At 36.3% G+C, this 22,991-nt stretch overlaps 1 protein-coding gene across 5 annotated transcripts in view; it reads left to right on the plus strand.

Annotated features, from left to right (window-relative positions):
- The window catches only part of WASF1 (WASP family member 1), a 93,449-nt gene that overhangs the window by 67,217 nt on the left and 3,241 nt on the right, over window positions 1–22,991 (plus strand). For 3 of the 5 annotated variants that reach the window (XM_082634399.1, XM_082634400.1, XM_082634402.1), the window contains exons 3-8: window positions 3,414–3,548; window positions 15,842–15,995; window positions 17,071–17,188; window positions 18,657–18,829; window positions 20,458–20,637; window positions 21,755–22,383. In XM_082634399.1, coding sequence (XP_082490525.1) covers window positions 3,414–3,548; window positions 15,842–15,995; window positions 17,071–17,188; window positions 18,657–18,829; window positions 20,458–20,637; window positions 21,755–22,383 — 1,389 coding nt within the window. The remainder of the gene's footprint in view (window positions 1–3,413; window positions 3,549–15,841; window positions 15,996–17,070; window positions 17,189–18,656; window positions 18,830–20,457; window positions 20,638–21,754; window positions 22,384–22,991) is intronic. The other 2 variants (XM_082634401.1, XM_082634403.1) reach the window with 1 other exon arrangement.

A 22,991-nucleotide genomic window follows, 5' to 3' on the forward strand; every position in this document is an offset into this window, starting at 1 on the left:
AATATTCTTATACATTTCAAAGCTGTTGTTTCTCATAATCAATTCATGACTATAAGTCCTCAATAAAAGGTTAAATTATGTTTAATTTTTATTTAAGAAGATAGGGAAGCTTAGAGTAGATTTTACATTACTTTCCATCCAAAATAGTTAAAATAATAATTAATGCATTAAATAATTTCTGAATTACTTAGAAAACTAGGCTATTCAGAATGGTTCTAGGTAATTCCAATTTTCACTTTGGTACAATTCCTAGCACCAAAAATGCTATTGCACACAGCAGTGAAGGTCAACTCCAGAGCTCAGCATTGCTTGGGGTTGCACATCGTCCTGACCTCTTCCTTGCAAAAATATGCATCTGGTTCAGTTGTTTTTCCTAGCGGAACACAATTCTGTTTTATAATAGATAATTACTGAAAACATAGAATTCACTTTATTTAAATTTCTTCTGCTATACCAAAAGTTTCCCCATTTTATTGCCATCTTATTTAACAACCATTGGGACTCTAATTACCTGAGAGATCTTTTACATTTTCTCTTCCCAAGACCTTTCTCTTATTGAATATGGTCATTTCATGCTACCAAGATGAGCAGATAGAGCCTACTTCTTGTTCTCAATCATAGAAAATTTGACAGATAGATAAGAAAGTAGATGGGTAAGAGGGTGGATAAATAGATTGGCTCTATAAGACTAATTAGATAATAGATAGACAATGGACATATAACATTGAATATTTTGCTGTGTGATAAAGGTACATGTTTCTTGTCCGTAAAGAACATACCCCATTTAGTTGAAGAGTCTAATATTATGAATTCTGTGAGTTTCAAACAGTGGGAGCATGTATATAATTAAAATCAGGAGTTTTAGATTATAGGAACTGAGAAAAGGGAGATAGGCATAGGAGAAGTCATTAGAGGAGGCTTGCTGAACGAAATATGAATTGAATTGGGCCTTTAAGGAACAAAAGAATTTGGAAACTGGAGATGAATGAAGAAGGAAGGCATTTCAACTTGTATGTAGAAGTAGGCAGATGAATGGGGGCAAAAATAAATATATGAGGGGGATTAAAGGGACAAATGATATTAGACATGTAAGGTGGAACTTGATTATGGAGGACAGTGTTAGCTGAGAGGATTTAGATTTTAACATCAGAGGTAATGAGACCTCATAGATTCTTGAGTAGAGACATAGTATAATAAATGTAAGGTTAGTTGAAATTCAGATCATACACAATTAGTTTTACGTTGTGAACTTTATTCCTTTCACCTGTCTCTGGGAGGGAAGGAGGAGGTAGATGTGGAAAGTAAGAAGGAATATGAAAAGAGAACAGATGGGGGTGTTTATCTTATCCACTGCAGTGCTTTGGCACTTAAACCTGAGGTGGGGAAAATGTAAACGCTTTTTTAAAAATCTGTTTAAAAAAAAAAAATCTGTGGGCCCTCTTTCCAGAAAAATGCAAATGCATTAAAAATCTGCATATAATTTCAGGTGGTATACAGACTATAACTTAAAGATCCGTGTATTAAACTAAGTTCTTTTAGGTTTAAAATTGTCTCTTCCATCTCTGTATCCCTAACATTTGATGAATAAATGTATGGGATGCTTCCCTTATCTGCCAGAGAAACTCTGTGTCTCTGGAAGTGTCTCTAATACCATCCCACACCCAAACGTTTAGATGCTTCTTTCTCTGTGCTCTGTGACTTTTACATCGTTTTATAATAAGAGCTGCCTGTTGTTGAGCCCCTATCCTGTATCATTTACTCTACAATTGCGCCCCATCCTCTCCTTCTTTTTTCTCCTTTTCTTATAACTTCTTTGAAGGAGATATTTTTATTCCTGTTTTATGGGTGAGGAAATTGATCCCAAGGCCTCAAAGTGAACGGAACAAAGATTTGGACTTATTTATTAAATTGGTTTTCATGTTTATTTAAATGTCTGTTTCTCCCTCTGTTCAAAACCCGTCAGTGGCAGAGAACTTCTTCCAATCATTTTTATATCTCCAGGATCTGGTACACTGTCTAGCACATAAGACATTCCCAGTCATTTTGGTTTAAAGAATATATGTGTGTGAATGAATATATATAAAATTATCCTTTTTCTCTTAATTTATTATAGAGAGATTAAAGTTATGATTTTTTTCCTAAAGATTATAATATCTTCTAGGACAGGTATTTTATGTTTTATTTCTTGGTGTCTTCAGTAAGAAATACACCTACCAGGCACAGGGTGAGCCCTCAGTAAACCTTTGTTGATTTAACTGATAATATATTGAAGTGCTTTGAAAAAAAGACAGCCATTGTTCAAATGTAAACTGGTGAGATTAATGAATTCATTCTATAAGTATTTAGTACCCTGTTACAGGACTCTATAGAGTTTACTGTTGAGCTACATTTAACCTAGACAGTACGCTTGGGTCTAAAATATCTTGATTTAGGAAGACCATCAATTTTTTTAATTCAAAGGTACAGATAGTGATGGACTTATCTTTATATTGTGAGCATTTATTTATATGCTCTAAATACACTTGAACATTTTAAAATTATAGGTCATCTAAAACTTCTCCCTGGCTTATTTACTAGATAGAAATTTTTATTTCTCCTTTTAGAATGGGATTATTTTGGCTTATTCTTTACGGTAATGGAAATTTACATGACTAGAGGAATTCAGTGATTTTAGATTTATGATTTTTTAAGAAACTAGAATGAGAGAAAATGTAAAATATCTCTCATAAATTTTCAGAATCTGTATTTTGGGTGTACCTGAGATTAGGTCATCTACTAGGTTTATGAAATATCTTGGATTCTGCCACTTGGCCTGAAATTCAGTTCTAGTGTAGAGTCTGTTTATGACTGCTGAATTGGGACTAAGAGATGTATTATTTATGTGTACTTTACATTATAACCTCTCTAACCCTCAACAGGTGTGTAGATAGAGATAAAGCAGGAGAGTATTTCCTTAGCCACAAGTCACCTACCAGGAAGTGGTAGAGCTAGTATCTAAAACTGTATTTCCCAGGGTTTGTGTTTTCTTCTCACTCTGTCACAGTTGGATTACTTTAGGCTAGGGTTTAAAATTTAAACTACTTTCAAGTAAATACCAAATTCATTGGGGCAGTGTTTTTTTTTTTTTTTTTTTTTTGCGGTATGCGGGCCTCTCACTGTTGTGGCCTCTCCCATTGCGGAGCACAGGCTCCTGACACGCAGGCCCAGCGGCCATGGCTCACGGGCCCAGCCACTCGGCAGCATGTGGGATCTTCCCGGACCGGGGCACGAACCCACATCCCCTGCATCGGCAGGTGGACTCTCAACCACTGTGCCACCGGGGAAGCCCAGGGCAGTGTTTTTAAATGTTAAATTGTTTGATATTTATCTCGGATAACATTAAATTTTATGGCATATGTTTCATTTTTGCTTAGGTAAATATGCTGAAGATATATTTGGAGAATTATTCAATGAGGCACATAGTTTTTCCTTCAGAGTTAACTCATTACAAGAACGTGTGGACCGTTTATCTGTTAGTGTTACACAGCTTGATCCTAAAGAAGAAGAATGTAAGTTTATTCATATTATATTTTCTTTCACATGTATGTTTTTGGTTAGGTGGGATGAGTGATATATTTAAGAACACTATTATACATGAATTTATTTTTAAAAAACTGGGAGAAATGTGCTTCAATTAATCAAAGAAACATATACACACACACACACGAACACACAAAACATGAATTTACTACACCTCGGGGGGAGGGGGGAGACCCTCAAGATGGCAGAGGAGTAAGACGTGGAGATCACCTTCTTCTCCACAAATACATCGGAAATACATCGACATGTGGCACAATTCCTACAGAACACCTTCTGAACGCTGGCAGAAGGCCTCAGACCTCCCAAAAGGCAAGAAACTCCCCACGTACTTGGGTAGGGCAAAAGAAAAAAAGAAAAAACAGACAAAAAAATAGGGATGGGATCTGCCCCTCTGGGAGGGAGCTGTGAAGGAGGAAAGGTTTCCACACACTAGGAAGCCCCTTCACTGAAGGAGATGGGGGGGCGGGGGGGTGAAGCTTCGGAGCCACGGAGGAGAATGCAGCAACAGGGGTGCAGAGGGCAAAGCAGAGAGATCCCCGCACAGAGGATCGGTGCCAACCAGCACTCACCAGCCTGAGAGGCTTGTCTGCTCATCCTCCGGGACAGGCGGGGGCTGGGAGCTGAGGTCCAGGCTTTGGAAGTCAGATCCGAGTGAGAGGACTGGGGTCGGCTGTGTGAACACAGCCTGAAGGGGCTAGTGCGCCACGTCCAGCCAGGAGGGAGTCCGGGAAAAAGTCTGGAGCTGCCGAAGAGGCAAGAGACCATTGTTTCGGGTTGTGCGAGGAGAGGGGATTCAGAGCACCACCTAAACGAGCTCCAGAGAGGGGCGCGAGCTGAGGCTATCAGCACGGACACCAGAGATGGGCATGAGACTCTAAGGCTGCTGCTGCAGCCACCAAGAAGCCCGCATACAAGCACAGGTCACTATCCACACCTCCCCTCCCAGGAGCCTCTGCAGCCTGCCACTGCCAGGGTCCCGTGATCCAGGGACAACTTCCCCGGGAGAACACACAGCATGCCTCAAGCTGTTGCAATGTCATGCTACCCTCTGCTGCTGCAGGCTCGCCCTGCATTCCGTAGCCCTCCCTCCCAACGGCCTGAGTGAGCCACAGCCCCTTAATCAGCTGCTCTTTTAACCCCATGCTGTCTGTGTGGGGAACAGATGCCCTCAGGTGACCTACACGCAGAGGCAGGTCGAAATCCAAAGCTAAACCCCAGGAGCTGTGCAAACAAAGAAGAGAAAGGGAAATCTCTCCCAGCAGCCTCAGGAGCAGCAGATTAAATCTCCACACTCAACTTGACATACCCTGAATCTGTGGAATACTGGAATAGACAACGAATCATCCCAAAATTGAGGCAGTGGACTTTGGGAGGAACTATAGACTTGCGGTTTGCTTTCTGCATCTAATTTGTTTCTGGTTTTATGTTTATCTCAGTTTAGTATTTAGAGCTTATTAACATTGGTAGATTTGTTTATTGATTTGGTTGCTCTCTTCCTCTTTTTTTCTAATATATATATATTTTTTCCTTTTTTTGTGAGTGTGTATGTCTATGCTTCTTTGTGTGATTTTGTCTGTATAGCTTTGCTTTTACCATTTGTCCTAGGGTCCTGTCCATTTTTTGTTTGTTTGTTTTTCTTTTGTCATATAGTTTTTAGCACTTATCATTGGTAGATTTGTTTTTTGGTTTGGTTGCTCTGTTTTTCTTTCTATTTTGTTTTTTCTTTTTTTATTACTTTTTTTGTTTTGTTTTTGCGGTACATGGGCCTCTCACTGCTGTGGCCTCTCCTGTTGTGGAGCACAGGCTCCAGACGTGCAGGCTCAGCGGCCATAGCTCACGGGCCCAGCCGCTCCGCGGCATGTAGGATCTTCCCAGACCAGAGCACAAACCCGCATCCCCTGCATCGGCAGGTGGACTCTCAACCACTGCGCCACCAGGGAAACCCTACTTTTTTATTTTTAATAATAATTTTTTAATTTTAATAACTTTATTTTATTTTATTTTATTTTTCTCCCTTTTATTCTGAGCCGTGTGGCTGACAGGATCTTGATGCTCCAGCTGGGTGTCAGGCTTGAGCCTCTGAGGTGGGAGAGCTGAGTACAGGACATTGGTCCACCAGAGACCTCCCAGCCCCACATAATATCAGTGAAAGCTCTCCCAGAGATCTCCATCTCAATGCTAAGACCCAGCTCCACTCAACAACCAGCAGGCTACAGTGCTGGGCACCCTACGCCAAACAACTAGCAAGACAGGAACGCAACCCCACCCATTAGCAGAGAGGCTGCCTAAAATCATAATAAGGCCACAGACACCCCAAAACACACCAACGGACTCAGTCCTGCCCACCAGAAAGGCAAGATCCAGCCTCATCCACCAGAACACAGGCACCAGTCCTCCCCCACCAAGAAGCCTACACAGCCCACTAAACCCACCTTACCCACTGGGGGCAGACACCAAAAATAACAGGAACTACGAACCTGCAGTCTGTGAAAAGGAGACCCCAAACACAGTAAGTTAAGCAAAATGAGAAGGCAGACAAATACACAGCAGATGAAGGAGCAAAGTAAAAAGTCACCAGACCAAACAAATGAAGAGGAAATAGGCAGTCTACCTGAAAAAGAATGCACAGTAATGAGAGTAAAGATGATCAGAAATCTTGGAAATAGAATGGAGAAAATACAAGAAATGTTTCACAAGGACCTGGAAGAACTAAAGAGCAAACAAACAATGATGAGCAACACAATAAATGAATTAAAAATTCTCTAGAAGGAATCAATAGCAGAATAACTGAGGCAGAAGAACGGATAAGTGACCTGGAAGACAAAATAGTGGAAATAACTACCGCAGAGCAGAATAAAGAAAAAGAATGAAAAGAATTGAGGACAGTCTCAGAGACCTCTGGGACAACATTAAACGCACCAACATTCGAATTATAGGGGTCCCAGAAGAAGAAGAGAAAAAGAGACTGAGAAAATATTTGAAGAGATTATAGTTGCAAACTTCCCTGACATGGGAAAGGTAATAGTCAAGTCCAGGAAGTGCAGAGAGCCGCATACAGGATAAATCCAAGGAGAAACATGCCAAGACACATATTAATCAAACTATTAAAAATTAAATACAAAGAAAAATATTAAAAGCAGCAAAGGAGAAGCAACAAGTAACATATAAGGGAATCCCCATAAGGTTAACAGCTGATCTTTCAGCAGGAACTCTACAAGCCAGAAGGGAGTGACAGGACATATTTAAAGTGATGAAAGGGAAAAACCTACAATGAAGATTACCCAGCAAGGATCTCATTCAGGTTCGACGGAGAAATTAAAACCATTACAGACAAGCAAAATCTAAGAGAATTCAGCACGACCAAACCACCTTTACAACAAATGCTAAAGGAGCTTCTCTAGGCAATAAACACAAGAGAAGGAAAAGACCAACAATACAAACCCAAAACAATTAAGAAAATGGTAATAGGAACATAGATATAGATAACTATATTAAATGTAAATGGATTTAATGCTCCAACCAAAAGACATAGACTGGCTGAATGGATACAAAAACAAGACCCATATATATGCTGTCTACAAGAAGCCTACTTCAGACCTAGGGACACATACAGACTGAAAGTGAGGGAATGGAAAAAGATATTCTATGCAAATGGAAATCAAAAGAAAGCTGGAGTAGCAATTCTCATATCAGACAAAATAGACTTTAAAACATAAACTATTACAAGAGACAAAGAAGGACACTACATAATGATCAAGGGATCAATCCAAGAAGAAGATATAACAATTGTAAATATTTATGCACCCAACAGAGGAGCACCTCAATACATAAGGCAAATGCTAACAGCCATAAAAGGGGAAATCGACACTAACACAATAAAAGTGGGAGACTTTAACACCCCACTTTCACCAATGGACAGGTCATCCAAAATGAAAATAAATAAGGAAACCCAAGCCTTAAACGACACACTAGACCAGTAGGACTTAACTGATATTTATAGGACATTACATCCAAAAAGAACAAAATACACTTTCTTCTCAAGTATTCATGGAACATTCTCCAGGATAGATCATATCTTGGGTCACAAATCAAGCCTTGGTAAATTTAAGAAAATTGAAATCAAGTATCTTTTACAACCACAATGCTATGAAACTAGATATCAATTACAGGAAAAAAAACTGTAAAACATACAAACACATGGAGGCTAAACAATATGCTGCTAAATAACCAAGATATCACTGAAGAAATCAAAGAGGAAATCAAAAAATACCTAGAAACAAATGACAGTGAAAACACGATGACCCAAAACCTATGGGATGCAGAAAAAGCAGTTTTAAGAGGGAAGTTTATAGCAATACAGTCCTATCTCAAGAAACAAGAAAAATCTCAAATGAACAACCTAACCTTACACCTAAAGCAATCAGAAAAAGAAGAGCAGAAAAACCCCAAAGTTAGCAGAAGGAAAGAAATCATAAAGATCAGATCAGAAATAAATGAAAAAGAAATGAAGGAAACAGTAGCAAAGATCAATAAAACTAAAAGCTGGTTCTTTGAGAAGGTAAAGAAAATTGATAAACCATTAGCCAGACTCATCAAGAAAAAAAGGGAGAAGACTCAGATCAACAGAATTAGAAATGAAAAAGGAGAAGTAACAACTGACACTACAGAAATACAAGGGATCATGAGAGATTACTACAAGCAACTATATGTCAAGAAAATGGACAACCTGAAAGAAATGGACAAATTCTTGGAAATGCACAGCTTGCCTAGACTGAACCAGGAAGAAATAGAAAATATGAACAGATCAATCACAAGCACTGAAATTGAAGCTGTGATTAAAAATCTTCCAACAAACAGGGCTACCCTGGTGGCACAGTGGTTGAGAGTCCGCCTGCCGATGCAGGGGACACGGGTTCGTGCCCTGGTCCGGGAAGATCCCACATGCCATGGAGGGGCTCGGCCTGTGAGCCATGGCCGCTGAGCCTGTGCGTCCAGAGCCTGTGCTCCTCAACGGGAGAGGCCACAACAGTGAGACACCCGCGTACCAGAAAAAAAAAAAAAAAAAAAAATCTTCCAACAAACAAAAGCCCAGGACCAGATGGCTTCACAGGTGAATTCTATCAAACATTTAGAGAAGAGCTAACACCTATCCTTCTCAAACCCTTCCAAAATATAGCAGAGGGAGGAACACTCCCAAACTCAATCTATGAGGCCACAATCACCCTGATACCAAAACCAGACAAAGATGGCACAAAAAAAGAAAACTACAGGCCAATATCACTGATGAACATAGATGCAAAAATTCTCAACAAAATACCAGCAAACAGAATCCAACAGCACATTAAAAGGATCTTACAACATGATCAAGTGGGGTTTATCCCAGGAATGCAAGGATTCTTCAATATACGCAAATCAATCAATGTGATACACCATAGTAACAAATTGAAGGAGAAAAACCATATGATCATCTCAATAGCTGCAGAAAGAGCTTTTGACAAAGTTGAACACCCATTTATGATAAAACTCCAGGAAGTATGCATAGAGGGAACTTACCTCAACATAATCAAGGCTGTATATGACAAACCCAAAGCCAACATCGTTCTCAGTGGTGAAAAACTGAAACCATTTCCTCTAAGATCAGGAACAATGCAAGGTTGCCCACTCTCACCACTGTTATTCATCATAGTTTTGGAAGTTTTAGCCACAGCAATCAGAGGAGAAAAAGAAATAAAAGGAATCCAATTCGGAAAAGATGAAGTAAAGCTGTCACTGTTTGCAGATGACATGATTCTATACATAGAGAATCCTAAAGATGCTACCAGAAAACCACTAGAGCTAATCAATGAATTTGGTAAAGTAGCAGGATACAAAATTAATGCACAGAAATCTCTGGCATTCCTATACACTAATGATGAAAAATCTGAAAGAGAAGTTAAGGAAACACTCCCATTTACCATTGCAGTAAAAAGAAGAAAATACCTAGGAATAAACCTACCTAAGGAGACAAAAGACCTGTATGCAGAAAACTATAAGACACTGATGAAAGAAATTAAAGAAGATACAAACAGATTGAGAGATATACCATGTTCTTAGATTGGAAGAATCAACATTGTGAAAATGACTATAATACCCAAAGCAATCTACAGATTCAGTGCAATCCCTATCGAACTACCACTAGCATTTTTCACAGAACTAGAACAAAAAATTTCACAATTTGTATGGAAACACAAAAGATCCCGAACAGCTAAAGCAATCTTGAGAAAGAAAAACGGAGCTGGGGGAATCAGGCTCCCTTACTTCAAACTATACTACAAAGCTGCAGTAATGAAGACAGTATGGTACTGGCACAAAAACAGAATTATAGATCAATGGAATAGGATAGAAAGCCCAGAGATAAACCCATGCACATATAATCACCTTATCTTTGATAAAGGAGGCTAGACTATACAATGGAGAAAGACAGTCTCCTCAATAAGTGGTGCTGGGAAAACTGGACAGCTACATGTAAAAGAATGAAATTAGAATGCTCCCTAACACCATACACAAAAATAAACTCAAAATGGTTAAAGACCTAAATGTAAGGCCAGACACTATAAAACTCTTAGGGGAAAACATAGGCAAAACACTCTGTGACATAAATCACAGCAAGATTCTTTTGACCCACCTCCTAAAGAAATGGAAATAAAAACAAAAATAAACAAATGAGACCTAATGAAACTTAAAAGCTTTTGCACAGCAAAGGAAACCATAAACAAGGCGAAAAGACAACCTTCAGAATGGGAGAAAATATTTGCAAATGAAGCAACTGGCACAGGATTAATCTCCAATATATACAAGTAGCTCATGCAGCTCAATATCAAAAAAATAACCGAATCCAAAAATGGGCAGAAGACCTAAATAGACATTTCTCCAAAGAAGATATAGATTGCCAGCAAACACATGAAAGGATGCTCAACATCACTAATCATTAGAGAAATGCAAATCAAAACTACAACGAGGTATAACCTCACACCAGTCAAAATGGCCATCATCAAAGAATCTAGAAACAATAAATGCTGGAGAGGGAGGGTGTGGAGAAAAGGGAACCCTCTTGCACTCTTGGTGGGAATGTAAAGTGATACAGCCGCTATGGAAAACAGTATGGAGGTTCCTTAAAAAACTAAAAGTAGAACTACCATACGACCCAGCAATCCCAATACTGGGCACATACCCTGAGAAAACCATAATTGAAAAAGAGTCATGTACCACAGTGTTCATTGCAGCTCTATTTACAATAGCCAGGACATGGAAGCAACCTAAGTGTCCACTGACAGATGAATGGATAAAGAAGATGTGGCACATTTATACAATGGAATATTACTCAGCCATAAAAAGAAACGAAACTGAGTTATTTGTAGTGAGGTGAATGGACATAAAGACTGTTATACATAGTGAAGTAATTCAGAAAGAGAAAAATACCATATGCTAACACATATATATGGAATCCTAAAAAAAAAAAATGGTTCTGAAGAACCTAGGGGCATGACAGGAATAATGACACAGATGTAGAGAATGGGCATGAGGACATGGGGAGGCTGAAGGGTAACCTGGGATGAAGTGAGAGAGTGGCATGGACATATATACACTACCAAATGTAAAACAGATAGCTAGTGGGAAGCAGCCGCATAGCACAGGGAGATCAGCTCAGTGCTTTGTGTCCACCTAGAGGGGTGGGATAGGGAGGGTGGGAGGGAGATGCAAGAGGGAGGCGATATGGGGATATTTGTATATGTATAGCTGATTCACTTTGTTATACAGCAGAAACTAACACACCACTGTAAAGCAATTATACTCCAATAGTGATGTTAAAAAAAAAAAAAGGAATTTACTACACAACTTTTTTACCCACAACCTTTGTTTTACATGTTGTAATAGATTGGTGGCTTATGTATAAATGCCATTAGCTTGAGTCTCCTGGGTTTTCTACTCTTTTTTTCCTTTTTTATCTCTTCTTTTTGTATATTAAATAGCTCTTCATTTTTTGACATAAGATTTTTTTGGCCAGACTCTTCCTCTATTTTCTTTGTCTTTTCTCCCTTATAATTTGTTTGTATACATTTGTCTTAGAAATAAAAATTATTTGAAAATTACCTGAAATTCTTAGGTTTGATTGTTTAAGAATGCAATTCCTTGTAATATGCTTTTGTGTTTGCATGTTGCTAAACTGCTAGAATCTGATCTCGTTCTTTAAATGTTACTTCCCAATTTAAATGAACGTTTCCAAAAAAAAAAGTTCCCAAATTGCCAGTATATAGGACAAAAGTGTTCTATGCTGAGATAGGGATATTATGTTAAGAAAACCATATTACAGGCTAAAATAATGGTAGAAAGTTTAGTGGTAAAACATTTCATGCCTTGATAGAATACATTGAATGGTGATGTTTCTCAAATGCCTCTTTCTGTTTTGTTTGTTTGTTTTTTAAGAAAGAGAAGTGAAATTACTAAAAACATAATTTTCACTTATCTACCCTAGAGTATTATTTAATGTGAATCTCTTACAATCCTCTGTTAAAAATATTTTTTGTAGAAGAACATTTTTATTATAAATGTAAGTTATATAATAGATCTAAACTTGAACAATAAAAATATTAAAGGATATCACTGGAAAAAGCAAAAGGTAGAATATAATGATGGCTGTTTTAGTGATTGAACCAACTTCTGACATAATTTAATGCCTGAATAAGGAGAGGTGAGTACTTACTATGCTAAGTTTCCTCTACATGCAAAGATATAAACTCATAGGTCTGGATATAAGAAAAAACCAAGACAGTACTTAAGAAAAAAACAGCTTTATTGAAATATATTTCATACACCCTACAATTAACTCGTCTAAAGTTAAAGTGTATGATTCAGTGGTTTTTAGTATTCTCACAGAGTTATGCAACTATCACCACAGTCAGTTTTAGAACTTTTTCCTCACCCCAAAAAGAAATCCTATATCCAATAGTAGTTACTTCCCATCTCCCCCTCTCCGTAGCCTCCAGCAATCACTAATCTACTTTCTGTCTCTATGGATTTGCCTGTTCTGGACATTTCATATAGATGGAATCATACAATATATGGTCTTTTGTGACTGGCTTCTTTCATTTCTAAGCATAATGTTTTCAACATTGGTTCATTTTGTAGAATATATTGGCATTTGCCTGATGACTAATGATGTTGAGCATCTTCTCATGGCTTATAAGCCACTTAGAATCAAGTCTCCAAGCAGGAAGGTGGTGGAGCTAGGACTTAAAACCAGGATTTACACCCAGATTACTCTGAGTGAAGTGGACCAAGTGCACGATTTTGAGACTGTTTACAAAACAGGGAGCAGATTGTTGGCATGTGGGTGACATGAAATGAGGTAAAGTCAGTCTAGTCATGCCAGATCTTTCTTTTGTCCAAGAAGCCAGGTATCTAGATTTTTATCTCATACCTTTTGTTTTTAAAACTGCAACTAATTCAGTTAAAAGCAACTAAGACAAAAATGATTCTATTTTTGTGCAAAGGGCTGGATCTATAACCTGACTTTACATTGTACCAAAAATCTAACAGAAATAGATAGTTAAAATGTGTTTCTTCCTTTAATAAAACTACAGTCAAGTGTAATTCACAGTGATGTATAAATGTAAAAAAACACAAATTAATAAAAAGAATAATAATCCAACTTAAAGAAAAAAGAAAAAAAACGAAACAGGGTTTAAATGACTTACTGGCCATTTGTGTATCTTCTTTGGAGAAATATCTGTTCAGATCCTTTTCCCATTTTTAATTCGGATTATTTTTCTTTTGATTGTTGAGTTACGCAAATTCTATATATATTCTGGATCCAAGTCCCAAATCTTATGATTTGCAAAGATTTTCTCTCATTCTGTGGGTTGCTTTTTCCTGGTGGTATCCCTTGAAACATGTTTGTGTATGTTATAATGTATACAATGTATATTGTTATACGTCATAAAATTCTTGAGATAAAAATCATTGCTAATATTAAAAAAAATTTTATGGCCATACTTTCAAATATGTCATTTATATCCAAAATTTCTTTTTTAAATAATTTAAACATGTAAGTTACAAGTACATTTCATCTAAAAATATAGAAATATACAGGCAGTTCTTTTATGTAACAGAAGTAAAAATTAATATTTAGTTTGAAAATACTGTTAAATTTTAACAGATATTTTAGCATTCCCGTTAAAATTGAAAATGAAAATACAGATACTAGTAAATAACTTAAGATGTGTTTAAGTGTTCTAAAAAATTCTTAATGTGCCAACAACTATCAGAATTATTCAGTTTCCTTTAAAATTATTTGGAGCATTAGGGAAGAATTCAGAATCTAAAAGTTGAACTACTTAATTTGAAATTGTCATGGGGATGTTGAATAGAGGAATTTTCAAAGTTATTTAACCTAGATTTTTTAACTCAGTTAAAGTTCACATAAAATAACATTATGAGTAGAATAATAAATTACAGAATGTAATATCAATATTTTGAGATTTTTAATTACCATTAAATAGTAAGTAACAGTAATTTAGAAAGGGTAAAAAACTGAGTGTTTAAACAAAGATCTGTACCATTATCTTTAATTCAGTTATGTTTACAAACATATTGTGCTGACTTACTGTGTTATATAACACTAAGTAATATCAGATGTCATTGTTGGCAACTGGAAGGGACTTTGTCACATTGGTCTGTTAACAAATGAGAGAAATGATAAATGAGAGGAGCTGAAGATAGAAAAATGCTTATTACTTTACATGTTCTTTATATCCTTTACTAAGACAGTTTTGGGAAATCAAACACTAGGTTTCATACTTACGGTTAATAAGTGGGGTAGGAGGGTGGCAAAAGTTGATCCATTTTGATTGCAGAAACCAGAGGCCACTTCTGATAGGAGCCAGAGGAACAGCGTGTGGTATTGTGCCAGAGAGATTAGCCTCAAAGGCAGACAGATCTGTGTTTTCTGTTCTGGCTCTACTGCTTATTAACCATTTTACCTTGTGCCAGTTATATAATATTTTCTATTTTCTTATGTTTAAAAATGGAATAATAATTCCTATTCCATTAAATTGTTATAAAGCTTAAGTAAAAATTAGTGAAAGCATCTAACACTATAGTTTATACTCATTAAGTATCTCTCATACTACTCTTTAGTGATAGTGGGAAAAAAACTTTTTTCCTTCTCTGAATTTTATTTTGGTGTTTTTAAGTCAGGTAGAAGTGGAATTGCTGGGAATGCAGTCATGTTGTGACTATTGCATAGCCAGCGTCATTGCTCCACTTATTTCATAGACCCAAACATTCATGTTGAGTGAATTTTATTTGTAAGGATGAAAGAGATACTATTTTAGGGACAAAAATAATTTAAGAATTGTTATGATTATTTAGTACTGACCTTTCTATGGTATAAGGCATTTGTACTAAAAGCCATATTAAATACATTAAAAAAATCACCTAATTTTTTAATATCAAGAAATCACTCTAAGAGTTAAAAATCTAGTATTTTGGTAAATTTTTTATTTTAACATGCTGCACAGTCCAAAAGAAACTGAGCAAATGAAGTTATTTTAAATCCTCATATGTATGATGGGGCTGTGTTAACTTACTGGAGAAACTAATGTACAAGATAGCCTCAGTCTTCAAGAACTTGTAGTTAATTGGAGACCCTTATAGAACAAGATAAAAGATAAGTGAAATAGACAACAGTACAGATTGCCCAGTACTTGAAAACTTAATTTTCTTTACAATAAGTTTGTTTTAACTTTATAGTCCATGTATCATACTTATAGTCTCTAAAGCATAGAGGGCAATAGTGCATTTAGCCCAGAATGCCACTGATAACTAAGTAATTCCTTCAGTGTTACTGGTATAAGCTAAATAAAAGTAATAAAGGGAGATGGAAAAAAGATTATAGAAAAAAAGAGGAAAATGTAGGTTGCTGGGGGCTGGGAATGGCAAGGAGAGAAAAGGAAAAGGTGCATTTGATGGGAAATGTAGCATATGCTTCAGGTGTCATTAGAGCCTTAGAAATCAGAGGTTGCATTAAAACCCATCTAATTGGGAAAATAAAGCACAAAATGATGTAGCATATAGTGATAGAACATTTAAAATATGGTTCCTGATTCATAAGCCACTAACAGTCATGACCTTCTGACTTTTAAACAAATATGGTATATGAATTTGTCCTTATGTTAAATCATCTTAGTAAAATAAAACAATACATTTTTGATTTTTGTTTTAGTGTCTTTGCAAGACATAACCATGAGAAAAGCTTTCCGAAGTTCTACAGTTCAAGATCAGCAGCTTTTCGACCGCAGGACTTTGCCTGTTCCATTACAGGAGACGTACGATGTTTGTGAACAGCCTCCACCTCTCAATATACTCACTCCTTACAGGTCAGTACGCTAATAAGTAAGAAGGCCGGTTATTTATTTCAGACTTCAAGTTCAGATATGTAGCAGTCTACCTTTAAATGCTAAATCCCCAAACATTTTTTATTTCACTGGTGTCCTGACCAATGCAGAGAACCCTCCTTATCCACCACCTTTAGAAAACCTTTGCTTTATTCACTAGGTGAGTTCCCAAGGTTTGGGCATACAAAAAACAAGACTTACTCAAAGGAGTTGTTTTGACAAGTGTTTTTAAGAAAAGCCAATGGCAAACATGAATATGAAGAGACAAGGAGTTGTTATTGTCTTTTTAATTTAATTTCTAATTAGATGGAAAAGAAAAAATAAAGAGTTCAAAATCCCACCACATTAATAAAATAAATATTGTTTTTTTCTGGTTCTTGTCTACTCTTGATCTTTGCATTAAATTTCTGTGTATTGAATATGTAGTATCTGTTTTTAAATTTTTTTTACCATTTAAAAAACTCTGGACTTATTCAGCCTTTGGAGTCTTTCACATGAATTGTTAAATGGGTGATTTAAGAGGCACAACACGTGTCCTGAATAAAATGGTATTTGGATAGTTATTTGAAACTATTTGTCAGTATGCAAGGCATTGGATATAACTATTACTATTAGAATGACTATTTGGTGATATTTTTTGGATTTGGTAAGATGATAAGTAAATTAGAGTATTGGCAGAAACCCTGTATAGTTTCTCTGTTCTGTTGTCCTTTCAGGCTTTTCTCTTTGGCAGAATCATTTGTAATTACTGGAATTTCCCACAGGACTTATAGAAAAATTGACATTCAGCAGAAGTTAGGGATGAAAATTGTCCAGTTGTATCTTTAAATTATTAATATCAACTCTGTAAAACTTCTGGTTTTCCATTTTCCTTAGTTTCCTGTCTGATTTGTGTGAAATGTTCTATTGGTACATATTCTCATTTATTTTGCCAATATTTTTACACATGCTATATTTTGTTAATGTAAGAGGAAACAATTTTAGTAAAATTACTTCTATTCCTATTGCCTCTCTAAGTCTTACTAATGTATATTTTAATTGATATTTTATACTTCAGAGATGATGGTAAAGAAGGTTTGAAGTTTTATACCAATCCTTCATATTTCTTTGATCTATGGAAAGAAAAAATGTTACAAGATACAGAGGATAAGAGGAAGGAAAAGAGGAAGCAGAAGGTATTTCAAAAAATTGAAGTTAGTTTTCATGTATTTGTGATTTGTTGCATATGTGGAACTTTATTAATTCTGTACTTTGACAGTTTTATTTTATTTGATCCATATGGTCAAATACTGAAGTCTTTATAACCACACAGAAAGATCACAGTCTAATGGGGAGCAAATGAACAATTAGGTTATTATAATATGGTGTGATAAGTGCCCACCTAACAGAGAGGTATGCATGGAGGGTTTGAGCAGCACAAAATAGCACCTGCTTTAGGGAGGACGGGGCTGATAAACACTTCAACAAAGCTTATAATGAATCTTGAAGAACAAATAAGAATTAAGTGGACCAGGGAAGAGAAAGGCATTCTGCTAAAGCAGAGCAAAGGAATATTGTACAGATATTGGTAAAGTAGATTAAGTTAATATTTTCTTACCACAAAGCATATCCTAAATGGAAAGCTTATAACAGTCTCACTAAATTCCTATTACCTGTCTGATGTATTATCAGTTTCTGCTTTCTAATAAAGTTCACTTGGATCTGTTTTATTCCATGTTAATGATAACTCAAAATATAGAAGGAGGAAGCAAAGTTGGATTTAGGCAGAATTATGAAGGTGGCAAAGTTTGTCTTTATCATCCCTCTGTTTCTCGTATAGCTATCTCTGCTCTCCCCGCTCTTCCCCTACATGTTATTATTTTCTGCACTAGACAGTGTACCAGTGTTCTAGCCAGAGTTTGCAGACTGGTGACTGGTAGCCCAGACTGTGCTTGCAAGCAGTTTTGTTTGACAAACACAGTGGTTTTTAAATTTTTGAACTGGAATGGCTTAGATGGACATACCCATCTAGTTCAATGCAGGCCTCATCTTATATCTGACTCTTTTTATTCACATATGTTACCTGCTTGGCCCCTTTGGTTTCTTTCTATACTTTTTCTCCCACAGTTGGAATCACTTTTTGTTTTATTTTTCAAATACCCTATTTTCTGTTGAGTGACAGTTATTATGGTTTAATTGGGTAATTGGATTTTTTTCTAATGTATTGGCTAGCTAATTAGTCGTTTCTCAGATAACATAACCTTAGTAAATTTTCAGGTTTTGGCTAGAAGTAGGCAGTGCCATTAATGGTAGAAATTTCACTCATTAAAGCAAAAACTAATAATGTAGGAGCAGAGTTGATGAATCTTTTTTCATCTGAAAGGACTTTCTGACCTCAAGTTTTATTATGTAGACATACTATTTTTATCTGATACATCAATTTCATTTAAAGGTTAAAAAAGCATTCGAAAGTGGGATTACAAGCAAACAAGCTAAGATTTAACTCTGAATGCACAAATGAACTGTATCTGTGTTACTTTTACTATATTATGATGACATTGTCTTTTTCAATACTGATGTTAGAATTCTATTTTCATTGTTATAACCTCTTTTTTAAAACGTAGTACTTCAGCATTTGGCTTTGTTTCAATACATCTGTTATAGCAGAAAAATCTAGATCGTCCTCATGAACCAGAAAAAGTGCCAAGAGCACCTCATGACAGGCGGAGAGAATGGCAGAAGCTGGCCCAAGGTCCAGAGCTGGCTGAAGATGATGCTAATCTCTTACATAAGCATATTGAAGTTGCTAATGGCCCAGCCTCTCATTTTGAAACAAGGTTTATTTTCTTTTGTTTGTTTTTTTAAACAAAATTAATGGTAAAACACTGGCTTTATTTCTAATATCTATATGTCTAAGTCTTAGATCCTGAACTGTTGAATTGACAGACCCTGTTCTATAAGTATTGAGTTGATTTTGAAACCCTGACCATTGTGAGCCTACTGAAGTCTGATCTTGGGCAGGTCATTTTTGTACCCGGACTTCAGTTTTCTCATCTGTAGAAAGAAGTGGTTGGAGTGATGATCTTCGGTGTTGTTTTAACTTTCATATGAGGTCTCAGCTCCCTCTCAGTAGTTCAGGCAGAGTCTGTTAGAATTTCATAATAGAGTAATGGGGTCTGGATTTTTTTTTGAATATTATTGATTCACTGCATATAAAATAGGAGTTGGAAGGGGGCTATATTTTGTTCCTTTTTCTTTCCCCTGACTTCCTTTCTATGCCACATCTTCCACCTCAGGTATATCAGGACTTTCAAAACAAAATTACTCATCCCCTTTTGCAGAAATATGCAATAGGTCCTTTTCCTATCTCAGTAGCCAGGGGCCCTATCTAACTAATATGCAGCCCTAGCAAACATTATACTAGCATCTCTCTGTGAAGAGATTTGTGTACAGTTGATTATAGTTATTATTATATGTTTTATAGTTATTGATTTTTGAATGGAAAAGAACTTAAGACTTTCAAATAATACATGTAAATTATTGGGTCATAAGTGTAAATTATTTTGGCCTATTTTAAGAGTAATATACATATAAGGTACTATCTATATGTAGTACTGAAAGAAAGAGACTGAAAGGATTGATTTTTTAAAAAAATTAATAATCTGTAGACAGATATTTATTTCTAATCACTGTTAAGTGATTGAGGTATTGAGCTGACCCAGTTGTATAAATATAATAATTTCTAACTTGCTTTGTACACATCTTTTAAATCCAGCTTTGTCTCCAGCATGCACTACAGTCAGTAAATATTTATAAGTCTTCACATGCTCAAGGTATCTAAAACTTTGCTTAAATCTGACTTAAGTCACATGTTATTATGTTACTCAGCTATTTTCTGAGTACCTTAGCACCTTTGAAAACAGCAAAAAGACAAAAACAATGTAGTTAGCCATGTCTGTGCTACTAGTATCCAGGAGACCTATCTCCCTTGGGCACCAGACACTTGGAAGTCATTTAGGTTTAAAAGAACAGCAGGATATTCTGGTGGTAGAAAATTCCAGTTTTCATATTCTAGCTTGTTGTCATTGGCATCTTATTGTAAAGAAAAAAATTAAATAGAGGCAGATAGCTTTGAACACAATTGGCTGAAAGCTATTTTCTTTTCTTGTTTATCAGATTATGAAAGTAATACTTTTCACCCTTGTGAATTGAATTAGTATTATATTATAAAATAATAAAATAACTGAGGGTCATCATAATAACCTGAATCAGCAAGGAAAGTTTGCATTGTGAGCAGCATTCTGTGTTTTAAAAGCAGGATGAATGTAATAAATTTCTGAAAGAAGTTTCTTAAAGTAGTTAAAATATTGACATTCAAGGGATAAACCTTCAATATCTCATGTAGAACATTTTACTTCACCAATAATTCAAGAAAAATACACTGATACTATATGTATTTTTTTAGACCGCAGACATATGTAGATCATATGGATGGATCTTACTCGCTTTCTGCCTTGCCGTTTAGTCAGATGAGTGAGCTTCTGACGAGAGCTGAAGAAAGGGTCTTAGTCAGACCACATGAACCACCTCCACCTCCACCAGTGCATGGAGCAGGAGATGCAAAACCCATACCCACCTGTATCAGGTATGTCAGAACAAGCACATGATGTTTCATCTCAGATGTTGGTAACCTTTTTCTTTAAAGGCCCATATAATAAATGTTTTCGGCTTTAAGACATATGGCTTCTGTCACAACTACTCAACTCTGCCATTGTTGAATGAAAGCAGCCATGGACTATACATAAACAAATGAATATGTTTGTGTTTCAACAAAACTTTATTTATAAGAACAGGGATTGGGTCAGATTTGGCCCGTAATTTGCCAGCCTCTCATAAGAGCTGACACATTCTCTTGGGAAATTTTAGCTAATGATAATTTAAAGATTAAAGTGTATTTCATTTTATTATAGCTTTGTTATCAAGCACATGATCTGCAATATATTAATAAAAATTAAGAATTTTTGGTATGTGGTTAGGGACAAAGAAATGGGAACCAACGACTTGATTATAAATGTTAATTTGATATTAGGGGAAATACTCTAAGAATTTGAGAGAGAATAGGCAATTGCTCATAATAATCTTTTAGTACAGCTTTTTGAAGTTTCATTTTGTCCACTGTTATCCACATTATAAATTTTTTTCATAGAGAAATAGAGATCAGCTTTACAATTTTCAGTTAAAAAGATCAGTCTTTTATATCACTGACTCATTTGATGTTCCATCCTCAGCAAGGAAGAGGGCCATAAATTTCCTTTTGTGGTTTGTAATTAGTTGTCATTGATTTAACTGAAATGACATATAATGAGTCTTAATAGCTTCAATACAAATACAGTATTGTTTTGGCCACAGGTATAGCAATACAAATGTTGTAATATGATAAATGTTGAGTCATTATGAAGACTCATATCACAGTGTAAAATTGAGCATTTTATCAAAGGAAGGATAAAATGCTCAAGTGGATATGAAAGTTACATGAGAGGATGAGATCATTTAGAATATTATAAATCAAAGCACCACATATTGATTTTCTTGTTAGTGTACTTTTAGTTCTCATTTCATTCTAAATATTGCTGAAGAATTTTTAATTTTTATAGGAACATGTTAATGCCTCTACCTTGATAGAATTACTGGTAGCCATTTATGTTTTGTGTGGTTAGTTTTTTCTCTTTAAATAACTTGCTGGGATCTCTTTATCATTTCAGTTCTGCTACAGGTTTGATAGAAAATCGTCCTCAGTCACCAGCTACAGGCAGGACACCTGTGTTTGTGAGCGCCACCCCCCCACCTCCTCCACCACCTCTTCCATCTGCCTTGTCAACTTCTTCATTAAGAGCTTCAATGACTTCGACTCCCCCGCCACCAGTACCTCCCCCACCTCCACCTCCAACCACTGCTTTGCAAGCTCCAGCAGTACCACCGCCTCCAGCTCCTCTTCAGATTGCTCCTGGAGTTCTTCACCCAGCTCCTCCTCCAATTGCACCTCCTCTAGTACAGCCCTCTCCACCGGTAGCTAGAGCTGCCCCAGTATGCGAGACTGTACCAGTTCACCCACTCCCACAAGGAGAAGTCCAGGGGCTGCCTCCGCCCCCACCACCACCTCCTCTGCCTCCACCTGGCATTCGACCATCATCACCTGTCTCAGTTGCAGCTCTTGCTCATCCTCCCTCTGGGCTACATCCAACTCCATCTACTGCCCCAGGTCCCCATGTTCCATTAATGCCTCCATCTCCTCCATCACAAATTATACCTGCTTCTGAGCCAAAGCGTCATCCATCCACCCTACCTGTAATCAGTGATGCCAGAAGTGTACTTCTGGAAGCAATACGAAAAGGTAATTTTCTCAAGAGCCGTTAAAAGCAATGCAATGATAGCATTAGAACCCTTCTAAATATTGGAGACAATAATGTTTTCTTCATTTATAAAAGTTTAGATGCTCATGTTTTTGTACAAGTGGTCTTTAGAAAGTAAAGCTATGTTCAGTTTATATTTTAAGTCTTTTTCAAGAAAATATGTCACATTAATCATTTTATTTTCATACTTAGTAGGTATTCTTAAAATGTTTATTGAATGAAAAATTAAAAGTATCAGACTTAAATGTTATAGAAAATTTAGTTAAAACCCTTTGTAAATATTATATTCAATATATATATTAACTCCTTTTAAAATGGTATTTTCTTCAGTGTTAAGGCTGTCCATTTTGTATGTAAGTGACACTTGCTTTACCAATACCTTTAAAGGATTAAAGTTCCTACCTTAGTAACAGAGGAACAACCTGTCACATTCATTTATTTATTCAGCCAACATTTCCTACTATATGCCAGGCACTAACAGTATAAAATGAATAATAGTGCCTTTCCCTCAAGTACTGGGGAGAACAAAGACACAGAAAATATGCTCAACGATGTTTAATTTATTTGACTGTAGAGGTAACAAACAAAA

The sequence above is a fragment of the Mesoplodon mirus genome (genome assembly GCF_964341445.2).
Source record: "Mesoplodon mirus genome assembly, chromosome: 10".
Taxonomy (NCBI): Eukaryota; Metazoa; Chordata; class Mammalia; order Artiodactyla; family Ziphiidae; genus Mesoplodon; species Mesoplodon mirus.